The 19,391-nt window shown below is 43.5% G+C and overlaps 1 protein-coding gene across 9 annotated transcripts in view; it reads left to right on the plus strand.

Annotated features, from left to right (window-relative positions):
- The first annotated feature begins 740 nt into the window (after positions 1-740).
- Positions 741-19,391, plus strand: part of ADD1 (adducin 1) — a 47,025-nt gene continuing 28,374 nt past the window's right edge. For 7 of the 9 annotated variants that reach the window (XM_083398980.1, XM_083398975.1, XM_083398982.1 and 4 more), the window contains exons 1-5: positions 747-927; positions 11,745-11,954; positions 13,384-13,546; positions 13,979-14,130; positions 17,893-17,973. In XM_083398980.1, coding sequence (XP_083255106.1) covers positions 11,763-11,954; positions 13,384-13,546; positions 13,979-14,130; positions 17,893-17,973 — 588 coding nt within the window. In that variant the 5' untranslated portion in view covers positions 747-927; positions 11,745-11,762. Of the gene's footprint in view, positions 928-1,025; positions 1,145-11,744; positions 11,955-13,383; positions 13,547-13,978; positions 14,131-17,892; positions 17,974-19,391 lie in introns of those variants that run through there. The other 2 variants (XM_083398978.1, XM_083398979.1) reach the window with 2 other exon arrangements.

Consider the following 19,391-nt stretch of genomic DNA (forward strand, 5'->3'; position numbering starts at 1 on the left):
GCAGCCCCCAAGTTATGGAACTCACTCCCCATAGGTGTCATCTGACACCTTCATTACGCAGCTTTTGGCAAATGCCAAAGACCCGCCTCTTTGCCCTGGCTTTTGACCCTTAGGGTGTATATTTTGTAAGACTCACACCTTATTCTGGGATCGTAAATTGTTTTAAAGTTGTTTCTAATAATAATGAAAATAACATTGATTGATTGTTGTAACCCCTGGGACCTTAGGGTGAAGAGAGGGTAAATAATTCTGCTAACTTCCACTGCATAGGGAATACGATGTGTTTTTTTTCTTAGTATGCCTCCTTTATTGTTTTTGTGTTTAGCTTTGTAAAATCCATTTTTAGACACAGCTTCCACTGCACTGCATTAGGCTGCAGAGTGTTACCCACCCACCGCCTTGTGCTTGCACTTTAATTGCTGGGTATTACTTTGAAAAAATAACGTTTAAGGAGGTAGTTCGTTTCTTTTAAAAAAATAAAATACAATTCCGCCTTCACGTCAACATTTCGTCTGAAGGCGTGGGCGAGAAGCTGCTGCGCCGGCTTAAAAATCCCGGGTTCTTCCCTTTGTCGCCTCCTGCTCTAGGAAATGGCCCCCGAGAGGACCCGGGGCATCTCCGCAGCAGAGCGCGGACTCCCTAGTCTTCCTTTATAAGTCTACGATCCCAGAAGGCGGGTGGGCGGGCCTTTTCCCCGCAGGAGCGGCCAATGAGCAGGCGGCTTGCTGGGGACGCGGGCGCGCTCCAATGATTGCGGCGCTTATTGGCCTGCGGACCCTTCAAAGCCGCACCCTGGCGCGGCGGAGAGAGGGCGGGCAGGGGAGGCGTCGGCGGCGACGGCGTCTGGGGTCGGCTCGGCTGCGAAAGGCGCGTCTGTGGCGGATCCGTCCGGGGCTGCGGCCGCTTCCTCGTCTTCAGGGGAGGGAGGTAAAGAAGAGCCCGCCGCCTTCGCCGCGTCCTCGCCTCCCCGGGGGCTCGGGAGGGGGCGGCCCCACAGAGAGGGAGGGAGGGAGGGAGGGAGCTGCCCCCCCCGGCCGGGGCGGGTCGAGGGGGGCGCCCCCTCCCGACCCTTCTCCGGCGTCGGCTGGTCCGGGGCTCGGGGTGCGGGTCCTGAGGGGGGGCGCCCCGCTCCGCTGCTCGACAGGTGACTCCTCCCACCCTCCGTCCCTCCCCGCCGAGAAATGCTCGTTGTCTGTGCGGGATCTCTGCCCCCCGGCGCGACGAGGGAGCCCCGCAGGCTCGGGTCGCGTCCAATGCAGGGGGGGGGCGGCCTCTCTTCTGCAGCGACCCCCCCCCCGGAGACGGGGCCGCCGCCGCTCGACGAGCGAAGCCCTTCTGGTAGCGGCAGATGCTCTAGGGCCGTTATGTTTGTAGCCCGCCTTTTCCGTCGCGCGGCCCCCTTGCCCAACCTCCTCTTTTTTGTGTCCCCCCAGCAGGGGGGCGGCGGCGGCGTTTCCTCCAGCTGGCGTGTTTTCAGGCGAGAGGGGGGAGCCTCCCCGCAGGAAGAGGAGGAGGAGGGGGCTGGCCCGCCCGCCACTTTCCGCAGTTGTGTCCCGCGTCCGTTTTCCTGGGGCCCCCACTGGGCCTGCTGGTTGGGAAGCTGCTTAAGTGCCTGCAGAGCAGGCCCTGCACTCCTGGATCAAGCGGCGGCGGCGGCAGCAGCTCCAGCTCCCCCCCCCCCCCCAGTTCGCTAAAAGAATTTGTGTGCTTCTGCAGATCTGGGGGGTCTTCAAGTCAGCGTGGCAACACTGCATGGGTGGGCCTGCTTTGGATGTATTGTAGCATGCTATGTTAGAAACGGTGGTGGACATCCCCCCCCCCGAACCTTGGAATTAGGGATCGGGCCCTTCAGTTGTTTCATCCCCCCCCCTTTCCCGCCTCCCACAGATGCTCAGCATCCAGTGCTCACTGAGGCATGCTCTCCAGGTGCATCTCTTACCCCTCTTTTTATTTTGTGGGGGGGGGGGGGTTGACTGCGCTTGTCCCCAAGCCCAGAACATTAACTGCTTTATTTGTCCACTGATGACTGCTTCCAATGCATCTATGCCCGAGGACATTTTAAAAATAATGGAAGTGTTCCATCTAGAGAATGAGATGCTTGTCTGTACTGTGTGCTCACATACCTCTGCACGTACAGAACTCGTCTTCTTGTTCCATGTACTGTGTACTAGTTTATATTTTTATCTTCTCCCTTTCCCACTTTTAAGGATTGCTTCACTTCTCAGACTCTGAACATTTTGGTCTTTCAGTTACTTTGGGGCTGTTTCTTTCCACCACCACCACCCAGTCGACCCCCCCCCCCAATACTTCGTTCTTTGACTCTGAGGCTTCAGGTTCCTTCTGGTTGCTTATAAGCGGTGGTGTTTAGCTGCATAAACAGACACTTTAAAGACTTGAACTGGTTTTTCTGCCTGTTGTATCAGTTGTAATGTGCTGTGCTATATGTGGTGAGGTTTTTAATTGTCTTTTTGTTGCTTTTTTATTGCGTTGCAGTTTGAATTTCATATAATTCAATTGGTACGTTTTCTGCACAGACACACATACCTCCCAAATGAAACTTGTGGACCTGAAGGCAGGGACCCTGCAGTTGTGAAGCTGGAAAATGGCCTATTGGGTTTATTTCCAGGGAGAGGAACAGGAGCTCCTTTTGGTGTTGGGCAGTTGATGTTGCATTGCCAGAAGCTAAATGAATCCTAGGGCTGCAGTTATTTCTCTGTGGAGATAGCCAAATGATATTAATAGCCAACTGTCATATCTCTAAAATGGGGGACATTTAGAAAAGGGCCCCTGAATAAGATAAATACTCTGTTTTTCAAACATTTCATGCAAAATACTGAAGGTAAGAGAGTGCACCTGACAGAAGGTAAGAGAGTGCACCTGACCATAGGTGGCTGACATGCAGAAACTGAGTGGAGAGACTGCTCAGCATACAAAGAAGCTATTAGCCGGTAACACCAGCATAGATCAACTCTGCTATCCCCTGGATTAGTGGAGGAAATCTCTTGGTTCCTAATTGAACTGGGTTAGTTTGTGGTTTATACCCAACCTGTATTAGCATTCTTAAGTGTTTTCTTTTTAATGTGTAGTCTGCTTTTTAACTACAGTAATCTTTAAAACATCTTTGATTAGAATAATTAACTAAAATAACTTACTGCAATTCTTCTTTCCTATATGTAGTAAACTGGCACCACTATTAGCTTTTGGGCACCAGGCTTTTGGGTAGTTAGCATGTACAGTGGGGGAATGAAATCTTCATCTGTGTCCAAAAGAAGGCAGTAGATGAGCCTTTCTGGGGAGGGTTTTTATGTGTGTGGCTTTTTGTTTTTTTTTTACCAGAATGTCAGCACCAAAGAGGCCCTCTTCCTAGTAGCCACCTGTTTTAGTTCACTTTGCAGGAGCACCCACAGCAAAGGCATTCTAGGTGGCGGTCAGCTTGAGATTAGGCACTTTGCTTCATAGTACAGCCAGATGTTCCATTAAAAAAAAATTAAAATCTTTAGGCAGGGCCCTGGGTGTGGTGTCTTTAGAAAGAAGCCTTGTTTTTAAGCTCTGGATGCTTGCTTGCTTCAATTAATAGAGCGAGCATTATCCTACAGTAAGGGTTGCCAGTGTGTTTCCTCCGTTGGACTGCAACCCCCATCCACCCCAGCAGAGGCCAGTAATTATTATTTATTTATTGTACCCCACCCATCTGGCTGGATTGGCCCATCCGCTCTGTGGCCAGGTGTGATAGGTGTTGCAGTCCAGCAACATCTGAAGGGCAGCATGTTGGGTATTCCTGTTCAACAGAGTGAAAGGCTCTGTTTCTCCTATGTCCACAGCTTTTTAAAAATTTGAACTACCAATAGCAAAACTTAAAAACCTCCTTTCACCTCATTCCCCTGCCAGAGCATGCAGGGCCTGACACCACATTGACATGTGATTTTGCAAAACCTGAACAGTAACAGATTACCGTATTTTTTGCTCTATAAGACTCACTTTTTCCCTCCTAAAAAGTAAGGGGAAATGTGTGTGCGTCTTATGGAGCGAATGCAGGCTGCGCAGCTATCCCAGAAGCCAGAACAGCAAGAGGGATTGCTGCTTTCACTGCACAGCGATCCCTCTTGCTGTTCTGGCTTCTGAGATTCAGAATATTTTTTTTCTTGTTTTCCTCCTCCAAAAACTAGATGCGTCTTATGGTATGGTGTGTCTTATGGAGCGAAAAATACGGTAATTTGAAACTAGCTAATGATGATTTCTAATGCTGGCTTGTTTAAACTGAGTTTGTTACTAGTTGCAGGTGTGGATGGCATGGCAAGCTGTAGTTAACAAAGCATGAAAGCGTTTTGGGTTGTCATATTTTGAAGAGCAAAACAAAGGACACATTTGCCGGCTTATACTTTTAACTATGGATTGCTATGACTACTCTCATTTTAAATGCCCCTACTATACGTAGGCTATAGAAGCTGTGATATATTGCTAATAGCAATGTTCTTAACTTTCAACAATAAAATAATACAAACAATTTGTACCCTATATGAAACTCCTATATTGGTACAAATATTAGCAAATACCTCATGGTGTGTCACTTTCAGATGCACTTTGTAGATAATATCTTGTGGCCTCTTAAGCAATAAGCAGTTGTTCAACAACTATTTGTTTTCACCGCACCCCGGGCTAAAAAACAGCAGAGCTTATTCAAAAAGGCTGCAAGTCATCTGATACATTTGACAGCCACTTCTACACTGCCACTTTAGTGCACTATTATAGCGCCCAGACAATAGACAATGGAGCAGTTACTTTTGCACCATGTAGCCCCCTCTGCATAAGATTGCATGCGGTCTTGCAGCAGGCAGCTGCTCCTCTGTTGCCTGAGGCTCAGGGGCGCTGTTTGCTCCTCGTTTTAACTTGAATGCCATCAGATAGAGCAGCGGATGGTGTCCATGACCCCCCTTTCCTTCCTACCCAACTGCCTTGCACACCTCCATCCTAACAGTAGCTGGGGGGTGGGGAGAGAAAGAGATGGCAGGAAGAGAGGGTAAATTGAGGTGTGAGGCACAACTGGCAGAGCAGCAGAACCAATTATGGGAAGGGAAGGAACTGGTTGAGTCAACGCGAGGTGGGATGAAGCCCACCAGCTTCATTGTTCTCCACCTACCCTCCGCCCACCTTTCTTGCTCGCGTGTGAGACTGGGAGGGGACTTAGTGGGGGCTGCGCTGCCCACACACAACAGCAAGGTGCTGGTGTGGATTCCTTTCTCACACTTCAACAACAACAGCAACAAAAATTCTGAACATTTTGCCAAATTCTAAAAATCTACCCAGACAGAAAATTTACCCCTGAAAAAGAGGAAGTGTCCAGGAAAAACTGGACATATGGCAGTCCTAATTCAGACCCCTCTTCCTTACTGCACAGGAGGAGGGGTTGGGAGAACTTGAGAACCTGTGCTTTGTGTGCTATCCAAACATGGCCTGTGTCTTCCATTACTATCTCCTTTAACAGGTTTAAACTATTATTGCATAAGTTACAGGTAGGTAGCCGTGTTGGTCTGCCATAGTCGAAACAAAATAAAAAAATTACTTCCAGTAGCACCTTAGAGAGTACCTTCTTATTGGTATGAGCTTGTGCATGCACACAAAAGCTCATACCAGTAACAAACTTAGTTGGTGTCTAAGGTGCTACTGGAAGGAATTTTATTATTTTATTATTGTATAAGTTAGACTGGTTGTTTAAAAGCCTTCTCCCTCCCCAAATACACTTATCGACTCTGATCTTTTTAACACAGCTCTTCATACTCATCACAGTACCATTTGAAAATTGCAGTGGCTACTTTCTTGAAACTTTTCCATGTTCTTTTCAAATTGAAACTTTTATAATTGTCCTTAACTTCGGCTACATGTTACTGCACACACTTAATGCTTTGAGACATCTGTATTGTGTTAAAATGCATGTTCCATGTCTGGAAAGAACATAAGCCTTGCAACTTAATCCTTTCTCTTTCTTTGTCAGTTTTTAAATATATCATTTTCTTGGCCTTCATTCAGGGTGGAGCTTTTGGCTTGAAGGCGCAGGGAGGCTGCATTTCAAACAGTCTCTTGTTGAAAGTAAAACGCCTAAGTAGAATGCTACAGAAATTGAAGATCTTTCCCCTTAAGGCATAAATTTTATCTACGCTGTTGGTTTAGAAGGGCAAATGCTCTTTAATTCAGAGGCTTTCTTAAAAGAGGTTTTTCTTATTTTATTGCAAATCATACATGTGCATGCCATGTAAACATGTGGAGATCTCTGGATGCCAGATTGTCGACTGACATCTCCATCTGGCTGGCCCCTCCAATTTTCTTAAGCAGGTGAGCCGAATAGCTTAGATCCATTTCTATAAGAGTTTATATGCATCTATATCCCACCTTTTTCTCCAAGGAGTACATGGTTCATTCCCCTCCTCAGTTAATCCCTACGATGATCCTGTGAGATGGGTTATGAGACTGTGACTGGCCCACGGCCGCTCCGTGAGCCTCATGACTTAGTGGGGTTTTGGACCCTGATCTCCCAGGTCCTATTCTGACACTAACCACTTCACCACACTAAGATGTCACTAAGAGAAGGATCTGACATATTTTCCTTGAAGCTCGAATTTCTTTTATTCTGGATTGTTTTATTTGATGTTTTAATGTGTTGCAAATGGCTTTGAGATTTTTCGTTAAAATATAAAGTGGTGTAGAAACGAACAACAAAAATAATGTTACTGCACAAAAAAGCGCATAGACATTGCGTTGTGGAGACCGCACCCACTCTGCACTCACACTCCTCCTTCCCCCTTTTATCAACTCTGCCTTGCTCACAGGTTGCCTTCATTTCTATGCCGCTGCCTCTTTTCTATTCTGTAGCCTTCTTTCTGCACCCCCTCATTCTCATATACTGAACTTTATTGCACCTTTCAGGTGAATCTTAATAGCAGGCCTGTCGGCTAGCATGTTCAGTTGCTGGATGTTGTGTTTGTATGGACGTTTGCTTGTTAATAAAATAATTTCTAAATTCATTGAATCTGGAATTTCATGTTGAAGACAACATACTGTACTAAGAGTGATATACATGATTGTGGGAAGGCACAATCCCACTTTCGCGCTCAGTGTCACCCCCGGCTCACTCTATTCACATTTCTGCCATTGTTTAAAATCACTACATTTTCTCCATTATTCATGCCTCTGCTGTTGTTTAGAACCACCATTTTCAAACTTGCCTTCTATTTTTCTTCTTTCCCCACCATGACATGATGCAAATCTGGGATTGCAATGAGGCACCTGGCAGTGATGGCAGAAACACTTCATTAGAAAAACAAATTGTATTGGTAGAAGTACTAATCAATGTTCTAATTAGGCATCCGAATCCATCAAATAACCAATTAATACAATAGCAGGGATTCATTAAAATGTAGTGTCCATAATTTGGCTAATGAAGCCCAAAGTTATTTGCCAGAAAACTATGTTGGGACACATCTACCAGCTGAGGAAGGGACACGGGTGGTGCTGTGGTCTAAACCACTGAGCCTCTTGGGCTTGCTGATCAGAAGGTCGGTGGTTTGAATCCCCGCAACGGGGTGAGCTCCTGTTGCTCAGTCCCAGCTCCTGCCAACCTAGCAGATCGAAAGCACGCCAGAAGTGCAAGCAGATAAATAGGTGCCGCTCCGGCAGGGAGGTAAACAGCGTTTCCGTGCGCTGCTCTGGTTTCACCAGAAGCGGCTTAGTCATGCTGGCCACATGACCCGGAAAAACTGTCTACGGACAAACGCCGGCTCCCTTGGCCTGTAAAGCAAGATGAGCACCACAACCCCAGAGTCCTTTGTGACTGGACTTAACTGTCAGGGGTCCTTTACCTTTTTTTTTTACCAGCTGAGGAAATACTCAGTGGGTAACGATCTCCAGCATTGTACTATCAATTTCTAGTATATACTGGTATTGTGTTGTCCTCCAATGTATTTTATAGATATACATTAATTTGATTTAATGAAGTTATGTATTCAGATATTTCTAGTTTAAGGAATATGTGCACATATTTTAAAACAAAATTAGTTGTGATTCAGTGGTTTTTTTTCTTTCACGTTTTTTAGGGATAGTGGTAAAGAGTTTTATTAAAACTCCAGTTTTTTAATGCATGGATTTTGTCCAGTAACATATCTATTTTAATTCGCTGTCAATCATTGCAAATGTGAAAGAAGAATTGCAAGTTTTTTTAAGAAGCAGGAATTAATCTGTCACGTTTAAAAATTAACAGTCCTTTTGTTATGTATTTTCATAAGCTTTGGAGTCCGCTGTAGCTGCAGTATTATATCTACTTACCTGGGAGTAAGTCAAGTAGTTTTTCAGGCTAAAGCACTGTAGTGCTCTCCCAATGGGTCTTGGAAAAACTGGGTTTTTTTTTTAATAATCTGGGTTTGATTCAGTCATGTAGCCAGATTTTCTTCACTTGAGACTCTCGGTCCTAAAATGTTCTTTCAGCCGTTTCTGGCTACAAGTGTTGACTCCTCATCACATTCCTTTTAACACTGCAGCCCTTTGCACACTAATGTGGGAGTAAACTCCATTGATAGCAGTCCACAACAGTCCTTGCCAAGGTCACTATGGTTACGGCCCCTCTCTGTTCTGGAAAGTGTTACTTCCTTCATTTCTGGCAAACACGAATGAGCCAATAATATGAGGATCAGTAAGGCTTTAAAATTGGTTGTGCTAATTACCTTACATTCCAAAGGTTTGGAAATACAGGAAGCTTAGGGAGTTTCTCTGAAAGAGCATGGTGTCGGGTGGGGAGATAGGAGAGACCATTTACATTTTCTAATCAGAGCTATTGACCACAGTATCCTTCTGGATCATCTCAGAAGGTTGGGAGTTGGGGGGGCACTGTTAAACAGTGGTTCTGCTCCTTCCTCCTGGACCATGTCCAGAAAGTGGTGGGGTGAGATGAGTGTTCAAACCCCTGGGTGCTCACTTGTGGGGTGCCTCAGGGCTCCATTGTCTCTCCCTTGATTTTTAATATCTATGAAACCATTGGGAGAGATCATTGGGGTTTAGGCTGGGTGTTCATCAGTATGTGGATGATACCATCTACAACTAACTGGACTGGTGACTGGGAGCAGCTGCTGGGACACTGGTCCTAGAAGATCTACATTGGCTCCCAGAACATTTCCGAGTACAATTCAAAGTGTTGGTGTTGACCTTCAAAACCTTAAAGGGCCTCAGCCATGTATACCTGAAGGAGCGTCTCCACCCCCATCATTTAGCCCCCATCATTTAGACACTGAGGTCAAGCTCCCAGGGCCTTCTGGAGGTTACCCCACTGCAAAAAGTAGTTATAGGGGAACCAGGGAGAGAGCCTTTTCAGTTGTGGTGCCCACCCTGTGGAACACCCTCTCATCAGATGTCAAAGACATTAAAAACTACATGACTCTTAGAAAACATTGGAAGGCAGCCCGAGTGGCCAGGGCAATCCAGTCAGATGGACAGGATGCAAATAATGAAAATACTATTATTACTGAAGTTTTCATAATTCCTCATTTCTCACACCCTCCTATGTTAATTTTCCTATGGCTTCTCTGCCAAGAAAGCAAGGATTGCCATCTTTTTTTTAATATGGTGGTTTCCTCCTCTACAAGGACCCTCTTAAATAGGAAGGGTAATTAACTGAGTCCCAGATTTAAAACAGAGATGTCATCTTTTAAACAACTGCACTGCATATTTCTTTGATGGTTTGTTTCTTGCAGTTCCTGCCAGTATAAAAGCTTTGAGAACTGGGTTGTCTGCATTAATCCTCGCAAAGCACTCCAGTGGTGCCAACCCCATTCATTAAATTGGAGCGTGTTCTGATCTTTGAACAGTCTGCTAACAAACTGATTTCTTTTATTGACTGCTGGCTTCCTGTTATGGTGCCAGTTTCCCCTTCAATTTAGCTGCAAATGTCCAAAATGGAAAGAACACAGTGAAATGAAATCATGATAAGGATAGACAATAAAGAAATTGTTCAACCCCTCGCCCCCAGCAATATATATACAACAACAACAAAAAACCCCATTTGAAATGTAACAGCAACATAGTTTTACATAACACTGATCACTGTGAACTTCTCTAATACTGAAGTAGAAGCCATATTCTAATCCCTGTTCAGATACTGGTGCACCCTGATAATAGTGTGTAATGTGTTGTAACTATGTTCTAAGGATACAGTCCTCAAACCTCCGAAGTTGATGGGGAGGGGTGGTAGAAGAACTGCTGGTGGGAGGTGTGTAGCCCTGCTGTGCTGGAGACACAAGATCTGCCCTAGTAGGTTGGAAGCTACCACCGGAAGTAAGCCACAGTGTTTTATGGTGTTGTGTAGGCTTTGAATCCATGGCATCTTAAAGCCCCATCTTCGGTTCTGCTGGCTTCTGCGCCAGGCAGAAGGTTGAAAGGAAAACACTTTCAACCTTCTGCCTGGCAGAAGCCAGCAGGATCTCTGATGCTCTGGAGCAGGGTTTCTCAACTTGGGTCTCTAACTCCCATCATCCCAAGCTAGCAGGAGGACCAGTGCTCAGGGATGATGGGTGCTGTAGTCCAAAAACAGCTGGAGACCCAAGTTTGGGAAACCCTGCTCTGGAGGATCAGCTGTTTTGTGCCTCTTAGACATCTAAGACTAGAACCTTGTAAGACCCATAAAAGTTAATTGCCCAATTTGAACAATTCTATTGGCTTAATAAGCAGTTATGAAAAGAATTGCCCAGGAAATCTTGGAGCAACGTAGTATCCTAAATCCCTGTTTGAATTGGCTTTGAATCCTGACTTGTTCAAAGGCTGGCAACCATCACAGGGCGGGTTACCACATAAAAATATGAAACACAAAACTTAGAGTGCTGAATAGGCACTAGGTCTAATGAAGTTAATAAAGAGATTCAGCTGTGTCCTCTGTGACTTGATAGTTAAGAATGAGGGAAAGGAGAGAAGCCCTGCTGAATTCAAGAGCAGAAGCTGGGCTCTGAACTGTAGAAACAATTTAACACCAGTATTGTTGTTGTTGTTGTTTAGTCATGTCTGACTTTTTGTGACCCCGTGGACCAGAGCATGCCAGGCACTCCTGTCCTCCACTGCCTCCCGCAGTTTGGTCAAACTCATGCTGGTAGCTTCGAGAACACTATCCAACCACCTTGTCCTCTGTCGTCCCCTTCTCCTTGTGCCCTCAGTCTTTCCCAACGTCAGGGTCTTTTCCAGGGAGTCTTCTCTTCTCATGAGGTGGCCAAAGTCTTGGAGCCTCAGCTTCAGGATCTGTCCTTCCAGTGAGCACTCAGGGCTGATTTCCTTCAGAATGGATAGGTTTGATCTTCTTGCAGTCCATGGGACTCTCAAGAGTCTCCTCCAGCACCATAATTCAAAAGCATCAATTCTTCGGCGATCAGCCTTCTTGATGGTCCAGCTCTCACTTCCATACATCACTACTGGGAAAACCATAGCTTTTACTATACGGACCTTTGTTGGCAAGGTGATGTCTCTGCTTTTTAAGATGCTGTCTAGGTTTGTCATTGCTTTTCTCCCAAGGAGCAGGCGTCTTTTAATTTCGTGACTGCTGTCACCATCTTCAGTGATCATGCTTATGTTCTGAATTTTCTTCCTTATTCAACAACTTTTATTTCTCTCCATGTCCACTGAAGGATAAGGTGGAGAAAAGGGGTAGGGGCCAGTGTATTTATTTAAACTTTAGCAGATGAATTGATTGGAATACTTTTGTTTGATTTATTTTTATTCAACAGAACCACTGAAAAGGTGCTATGAATGGTGAATCTAGAGCAGAGGTGGTAACCTCACCACCTCCAGCAGCCCCTCATAAAGAGAGGTATTTTGATAGAGTGGATGAAAATAACCCAGAGTACTTGCGAGAGAGGAACATGGCTCCTGATCTTCGCCAGGATTTCAATATGATGGAACAGAAGAAGAGAGTCTCCATGATCCTTCAAAGCCCAGTAAGGATAAATACTTAGGCATGACTTTAGAAGAGAGCTAACAGAAAAATCAGTTTTTTAAACATTTCCTCAAAAAGGCAGCATTAAGTTGTGTGGCAGAATTCAAAGTGTCTTAAGGCACATTGTGTATGTTTGTGGCACACAGGAGCTCCTCATTTGTTTTTTGCAATGGCAGGTACTTTTGTGGCCTTGGAGTCCTCCAAATCCCAAGTTTCGATCAAGTTCAGGCTGATGTACTACAGTGGACGATGAAATATTTTTGGGAAAGGATTCCTGTTGGTGAAAGCATCATAACAGCCTTTTGCATTTTGCATTTTACAGTTCTATTGTATTTTTTGATTATGCTGTGTATTGCCCAGGCAACTAAGAAATCTAGTGAATGACATAAATAAATCCCAGCTATGGTCTCATTCGAGCAAGCATCCTTGTTTTCTGAGTATATTGCCGCTGAAACCAAAATTGGGGGGGGGGAGTGTGAAACTATTTAGCTCTGGTGTCATTAAGGTATCAGGAATTTCAGCAACTCTAGGCTGCTTTATACAAAATTATTTTCTTGTACAATATAATTTCTATGTAGAAAATGACAGGTTACATAGTACCCTGTGACAAAAGCATCTGGTGATACAGAACAAAAGCCACAAGTTCTTGTAGCACAAAGATATAGCCAAATTGAAATGTAAACTTTACTTCCTAATGCTGTATCTGTGCTGTTTGTTGTACACAAGTTTGGTCTCTGTAGTAAAATTGCTCTGTGTGAAGCAGTCCTCAGTTGTGTTGAGCTGCCAACTTGCAGTAAGAGTAATTCTCAGTTGAATAAGTTGGTTAAAGCTTCTCGATGAAATGTATTATTTATTTTTGAAATATTTCTGCCATCCTTCAATATAAATATTCTCATGGCTGCTTAAGCAATAATAATACAATACAACAAGAAACTAACAAAATTTCAAAATTTGGATGAAAACTGGCAACAACATTAAAAAGAATCATAGTTAACTGTTGAAAAACTTCAGAGAATAAAATGTCTTTGCTCAGCCCTTTAAAATACAGTGAAATAAACACAAGCTGAGCCTCTCTGGAGGAACAATTCCCTAAACAAAAAGGGAGCCCTCTTCCAGACATCACACACCTCACTTCTCACCATGAGAGCACCCGATCCCAGGATGCAGTCAAGCTGCTATGAAGCTACTGGGTTTAAATAACAGTAGTATATGGGGCACAATGTTGATAAGAACTTGTGTGTATGTCTCTTCTGCCTTATTCAGACAGTGCACCAAAAAAGCAGGAGCAGGCTCAATAATTATTCCTAGGGAGGTGCTCCTGTCTGTGAGAAGCATTAATGACAAGAGATGTGGAAGGGAGGAATCAAGAGAATCCAATTTGCTTGAGGTTCTCCAGTATTTCGGTGTCTAACATGGTATTCTGTTGTTAGGCATTTTGTGAAGAATTGGAATCGATGATCCAGGAACAATTTAAGAAAGGAAAGAACCCAACAGGTCTACTGGCTTTGCAGCAGATTGCAGATTTCATGACGACAAACGTTCCAAATGTCTACCCAGCAGCACCTCACGGTGGAATGGCTGCCCTCAACATGAGTGAGTTCCAGAATATATTTTGGGAGTGGATAGGGATTGCAGCTGGTGAATTCAAAGCTAAGTGTGGACTAATCCAAAATTTAATGTAAACAGTGCAGTTTTGAAAGAACTCTTTTAGTGAGAACTGGCTCTAATTTTGTTTTAAGAATTTATTGTATTAAGATTCGGAAATTAGGAGATGTTGTAATAAGTGCTGGAATGGTTTTGTTATGCTTCAGTGAAAGAGAATAGATGTAGATTTCAGTTTTAAAAGAGAAGTTCCTCATTAAACGGGTGTGGTGCCTTGCATCAGCTGAAAGGATTCAGATTTCATATTGTGAATTGGCTTGATATGGTGTTAGCCTCCTGTTGGAAGGAGAGTATGGCCACACCATTTAGACATTGTTATTAAGAGATGTAAACCATATTGGACATGTCTTTCCTTTCCCCCAGGTCTTGGCATGGTGACCCCTGTGAATGATCTCAGGGGTTCAGATTCAATTGCTTATGACAAGGGCGAGAAACTGTTGAGATGCAAGTTGGCAGCCTTCTACAGACTAGCTGACCTCTTTGGGTGGTCACAGCTTATTTACAATCACATAACAGTGAGTATTAAATCATCTATATCTATATTTCTCCTTTTTATTTGTTGTTTAGGGTGGAATAGGAATAACCAACTTTGGAGGAGTCCAGTCGTTTGAAACAACTTAATTTATTTCATACAACGCTTGATTTTAAAATACCTCAAAGCAGTTTACAAAACTTTATCTGGCCCCTAGTGGCCCGTATCAATTTTGGATCTGGGTGTAATAGAAAATTGTCTTCATTTCATTTGCGGGAGATAGGGAAATGGGTTTCTGCATGCAGTTCATATAACTTCGTGTGTTGCTGTATATTTATGTTCTGGAAGGCAAACGATCATTGCTTCTTGAAGGGAGGGGATCTTTCAGAGACCTTTTTTGCAGTTTAAAAAACTTGTTTTAATTTTGACCTTTATTAACTATTTTATTGTATGTTGTATATTTTTGTAATCTGTTTAGAAGTTTTATTTACAGTTAAGGGATTAAAGAAAATTACTTAGTTGGTGAATGTTCTAGCTCCTGGTTATAAATACTAAGTACTGTACTAGCTATGATTTTACTGCTAGTTTTTATTAAAAACCATGGGTGACCGTGAAGGGATTGAATTGCTTTAGGTCCTGGAGTTGTGCCCATAGAATAACCCTAACACCACTTCCCAAAATTAAGAAGTTGTCTGTTCATGGTTAAGAGAACAGATGAAATGGTAAAGATGCTAATACTGAAATTCACACCGCAGTTTGGAAATATTGGTTGCCTGCTGATATGTCCCAACTAATTCAATAAAATGGAGATTTGAAAAGTCTTCATACTAAAATAAGATTTTGGAAAAGTTTACCCTTGTTTCCTTAGATAGAAATGAAATTTAATAAACAGTAACTGTATTTATCTTACTATAAGCAATTTTTTATGCTCTATTGACAAAGTAGTGGGACATCTACTGTATCTCTTTTAAAATCTAGTATAACTGTTGGAACTTCACATCTTAAGTGAAACCATTTGGCCTGTGTGCTCCAGATGTCTATACTGTGAGTAATTTATTGGCACCCATGTCATTAATGCTTGAGAAGAATGAATAGCATCACAATGAGCTTACTCATGTGCCAAATAAGCATTAAGCTACAGCTGTAATAAGAATTGAAGTCACTCTTGTATTTTATTATAAAGCTTAATTGTGAAGAGGTTTCCAGACTTCTGATTTTCTCTCGTGGTTTTTCTTAACAGTTGAAGCCCTCCGAACAGTGATGGAGGAGGTGAAAATTGGTGAAAATAGCTTATTCTCCTTGTTCTGTGAGAAGCAAATTTTGCTAGGTTGCCAGCCCTTCCACAAATAGCAGTCCCTACACAAAGACGGCTCTTGATCAAACCATTGTTTTCTCAAATCTGCTGTCTGAATACCAAACATATTAGGATGGGCATGTTTTCAAAAACAGATTTGTCTTACTCACAGTTTACATTTTTGTGAGCATACCTTCGATGTGATTTGTGAAGCAATTCATAGGGAAAGTGTTTGGCACTTTCCCCTTCTTAGGCCTGTCTGCTGGAGCCAGCAGCAGAGAGAGATGGAGAGAGGCAGCGTCCCAACTAGAAAGAAACGAGGCTTTGAGAGGGGGCTGCAGTTCAGTTTTGTCTTTCCCACCGTTGACTTCTCCTGGTTGGGCAGACAGAGCATAAGCCTGCAGTCCTTTACCATATGCTTGATGCTGTTTGCTGTTGGCTCATCCTCTGGGCCAAGCGAGTGACAGACCCACACCCTGCCCTGATCTCAACTAAGTGTAAAATGTAAGAGAGGGGTGTAACACTTCAAAGGTGAAGGCCTCAAGGGTTACCTCACAGGAGATAACTTTAGACGATCTGTCAAATTCTCCAGTGTCTTTCCTCCCAGGCTATTTCATACGTATATGAAATCACTCCTGTCCATTGCCTGGAGGTGAAAGTCTCCCACCCTGAACACTTAGATTCCAGGGAATAGATGTTTTTTCAGGGGTATTGCAGGGAGTAGGTGTGTATGTTAGAAATGTTCATTTAGTTAGAAGTACTCTTCCTCTTTATTTAAGGCTGGCTAAAAGCCATCTGCTTTGATGGGGGAAGAATGAGCTGGTCCTTTAATTCCAGTTCACAGCCATGTTCATTAAGTCTATTGCTGCAGGTGAAGGAAGGAGCTGGCTTGGGCATGTTTTTCGAAACTTGGCCATTACCCCAATTCCTACAAACTGGAAGTGGTCTGCTGAAAAGGCTGTGTGAAATCTCTTAACTAGCCACTTGGCATTGAGGTAGAGAAGAAGATGGAAACTGGGTCAGCAGCCTTCATGAATGAAGTTAGAGTTCTCTTGTGTGCAAAGAGTTTTTTCTTCTTGTTCACACCAGTTTTGCTGATTAGATTTGAGACTGCAGGATAAATGTAAATAGTGGCTGCTTTGGGAATGTTCATGGGTTCAAAATTAAGTGACATGTCTATTCTGGACCCTTCTATAGTCCCTTCACTTCTCATTAGAACTTCATAGGAATTATGAATTGAGTTAAGAGCAGTTCTCGTGGATCTCACTGTCCTTCATTCTCAGAGCTGGTAATTGTCATCGTGCTATAGGCATTATGGCCCAGAGACGAACTTCTATTAGCCAGACCAGTGTGACCAATGGTTAGAGATGATGGGAACTGTAATCTAACATCTGGAGGGCACCAGTTTGGGAAAGTCTGGTCTAAACTCTCACTAATGTTGGTAGTCTGAGTGTGAAAGTGTTGATGTTCCAACATGTATCGTGAAAACACAGTATCTGTATTCTTACATGTGCTTATGTTCCAAGTCCTCAAGTCTAGGAGGTGGGAAGACAGTCTGTTCTAGATGGGGTTACACTCCCCTGGAAGAAGCAGGTTTGTTGCTTGGGGATACTCCTGGATCCAACATGGTCACTTGAGGCCCTGGTGGCCTCAGTGGCTAGGAGTGGCTATTTCCAGGTACAGCTGGTTCACCAGCTACTGCCCTTTTTGGACAGAGGTGTCTTGGTCATAGTACTCTGTGCTACATCCAGATTGGATTATTGCAATGCATTCTACATAGGGCAGCCCTTGAACACTATTCTGAAACCTCACCTGGTCCAAAATGCAGCAACCAGATTACTGGCCGAAGTCGCTTGTAGAACTCTTACAACTCCTGTTCTAAAACAGTTGCATTCAGTGCTAGTTCTTTTCTGGGCCTAATTTCAGGTGCTCCCATTCGTGTTTAAAACCCTAAATGGCTAAGGCTCCATATATCTGGAAGGCAACCTCCTTCCTTACAGACACGCCCAGGTGCTAAGATCAGCAAAGGGGGGGCCCTCTTGCGGTTCTGCCTTTCTCAGAAGTTCACTTGAGGGAGGGGGCCCAGGAGAGATCATTCTTTGTGGCAGACCCTAAGTTATGGAAGCCCCTCTGCACAGTGGTGCATCTGGCTTCTTTATATGGTTTTTATGCTGTATAATACTGTATAAATGCTGAAGACACATCTCTTTACCCTAGCTCTTTCACATCTCAGATATGTGTTGTCAGGGCCCAACCTATTCCCCCAACTGTAATCTGTTTTAACTGTTCTAATTGTAACAAGCCCTGAGAACTGTTGGTGAAGGGTGGGTAATACACTTTTACATACTACCACTACTACGTGTAATAATGACTTTTTCCAGGGCATCTGAATTATATGCATTTTGCAATTTCTAGGTTTTGTCTCTTTTTTTGTAAATCAGTTATTTAAAGTGATGTTTCCTTGTCTCTATATACTCAGTTTTCATTCTTTTTTCTTTGTCTTTTTTGTAGGTCCGAGTAAATTCAGAGCAGGAACACTTTCTCATTGTGCCTTTTGGGCTTCTCTATAGTGAAGTTACTGCATCCAGTCTGGTAAGTGAAAGACTCTTTTGTTCAAACAAATCAGAATCCTGAACATCGGATCACAATACAGCTCCATTTAGATGTGACAGAGCACTATTAAAGGCAATGGAACAAGTTAGTCATTAGTAACTTAAGGCCAGTTGCTATCAATATAATTTGGTCACAACTGACCTTGGATTGGGACTGTAGTATTTAATCACTCCATCTCTTATGTGCAAGGGTATTCTGCCCTTTCTACTTTTAAACTTTTAATCTTATAACCATCCATCTTGTTTGAGCATCCATTTGGACAAATGGACTGCTTATATTAATATATATGTTTAAATCAAGATTGATGGGATAATTTTTATTATTAATATGAGCTGACTTGACAATGTTTCCTTTTTCCTGTATCTGCAAAATAATAATAATAATAATAATAATAATAATAATAATAATAATAATAATAATAATGTTGAATTTGTAACAAGTTCTTCCCTACAGTCAGTTTGCAAGCTATTTCTTTGTGGTATTTATGTAGTCATATCAGTGGGTTGTGCGCCTGTGCAAAGAAGCACCTAAAACTTCTAGCACTTTAGGAAATAGGATCTAGCACTTGTCCCTTCCTTTGAGTGGGCAGACCCCATGTGGTAAGAGCAAGTAAGCACTTTACTACCCTGTAGTCTTGCCTGAACAGCATCTCACAACCTGTGTTTTTGGGAGGTAAAATTAGTTAAATAGAGAGTTAGGATCACCTCCTTGTAAATTATACTCATTCCTTTTTCTTGTTTGCTGAACACTTGAGATCTAGATGCTGCATCCTATCCTACGTAGCTCAGGGTCTGTCCCCACCCCCATCACAGGAATGGGGAAGTGTGAGAACCCGGTTTCTAAAGTTCTGGAAGTTTTCAAGATGTTAGTTTGCACAGACCAGAACCTGTATATTAGACAGCAAATAAGATCACTCAAAGAGTGCTGGTTTTACTGGTAAATTATTTGTGCTGCATTCACACAGCAGTTCATTACTGGCATTTCTCTAAATGTTAATATACACATTATATTCAGGCTTTCACATTACATAAAGGCCACTTTTAGAAATCTAGTGGAATACGGCACAGGTTCAGGATTCATTTCGGTGTTACTTGCTTCCAGAACACAATCAGCTTGCAAGCGTGGAATTCCTGCACTGACTGAGGCCCTGCAGGATGCTCTGCAAGGGGCTTTCATTTAGGAAAGGGTTGCAAAGCCTTGTGCCCCCCGTTGCCCCTCCCCTCAAGAGGAGAGGCTCTGAAACTGGTTTTCCCTTAAAGTAGGTCAGTTGTGGAGCCTCATCTCCCCCCCCCCCCAAGGATTGCCCGCTCCCCATAACAGCTGTGATCCTGCAAGATAATAGGGGTGAGGTTCCACTAGTGGCTTTCCTCAGCTACCCATCCCAGGGATCAACTGCA

This window comes from Podarcis tiliguerta (genome assembly GCF_965153285.1).
Source record: "Podarcis tiliguerta genome assembly, chromosome: 9".
In the NCBI taxonomy this organism is placed as follows: Eukaryota; Metazoa; Chordata; class Lepidosauria; order Squamata; family Lacertidae; genus Podarcis; species Podarcis tiliguerta.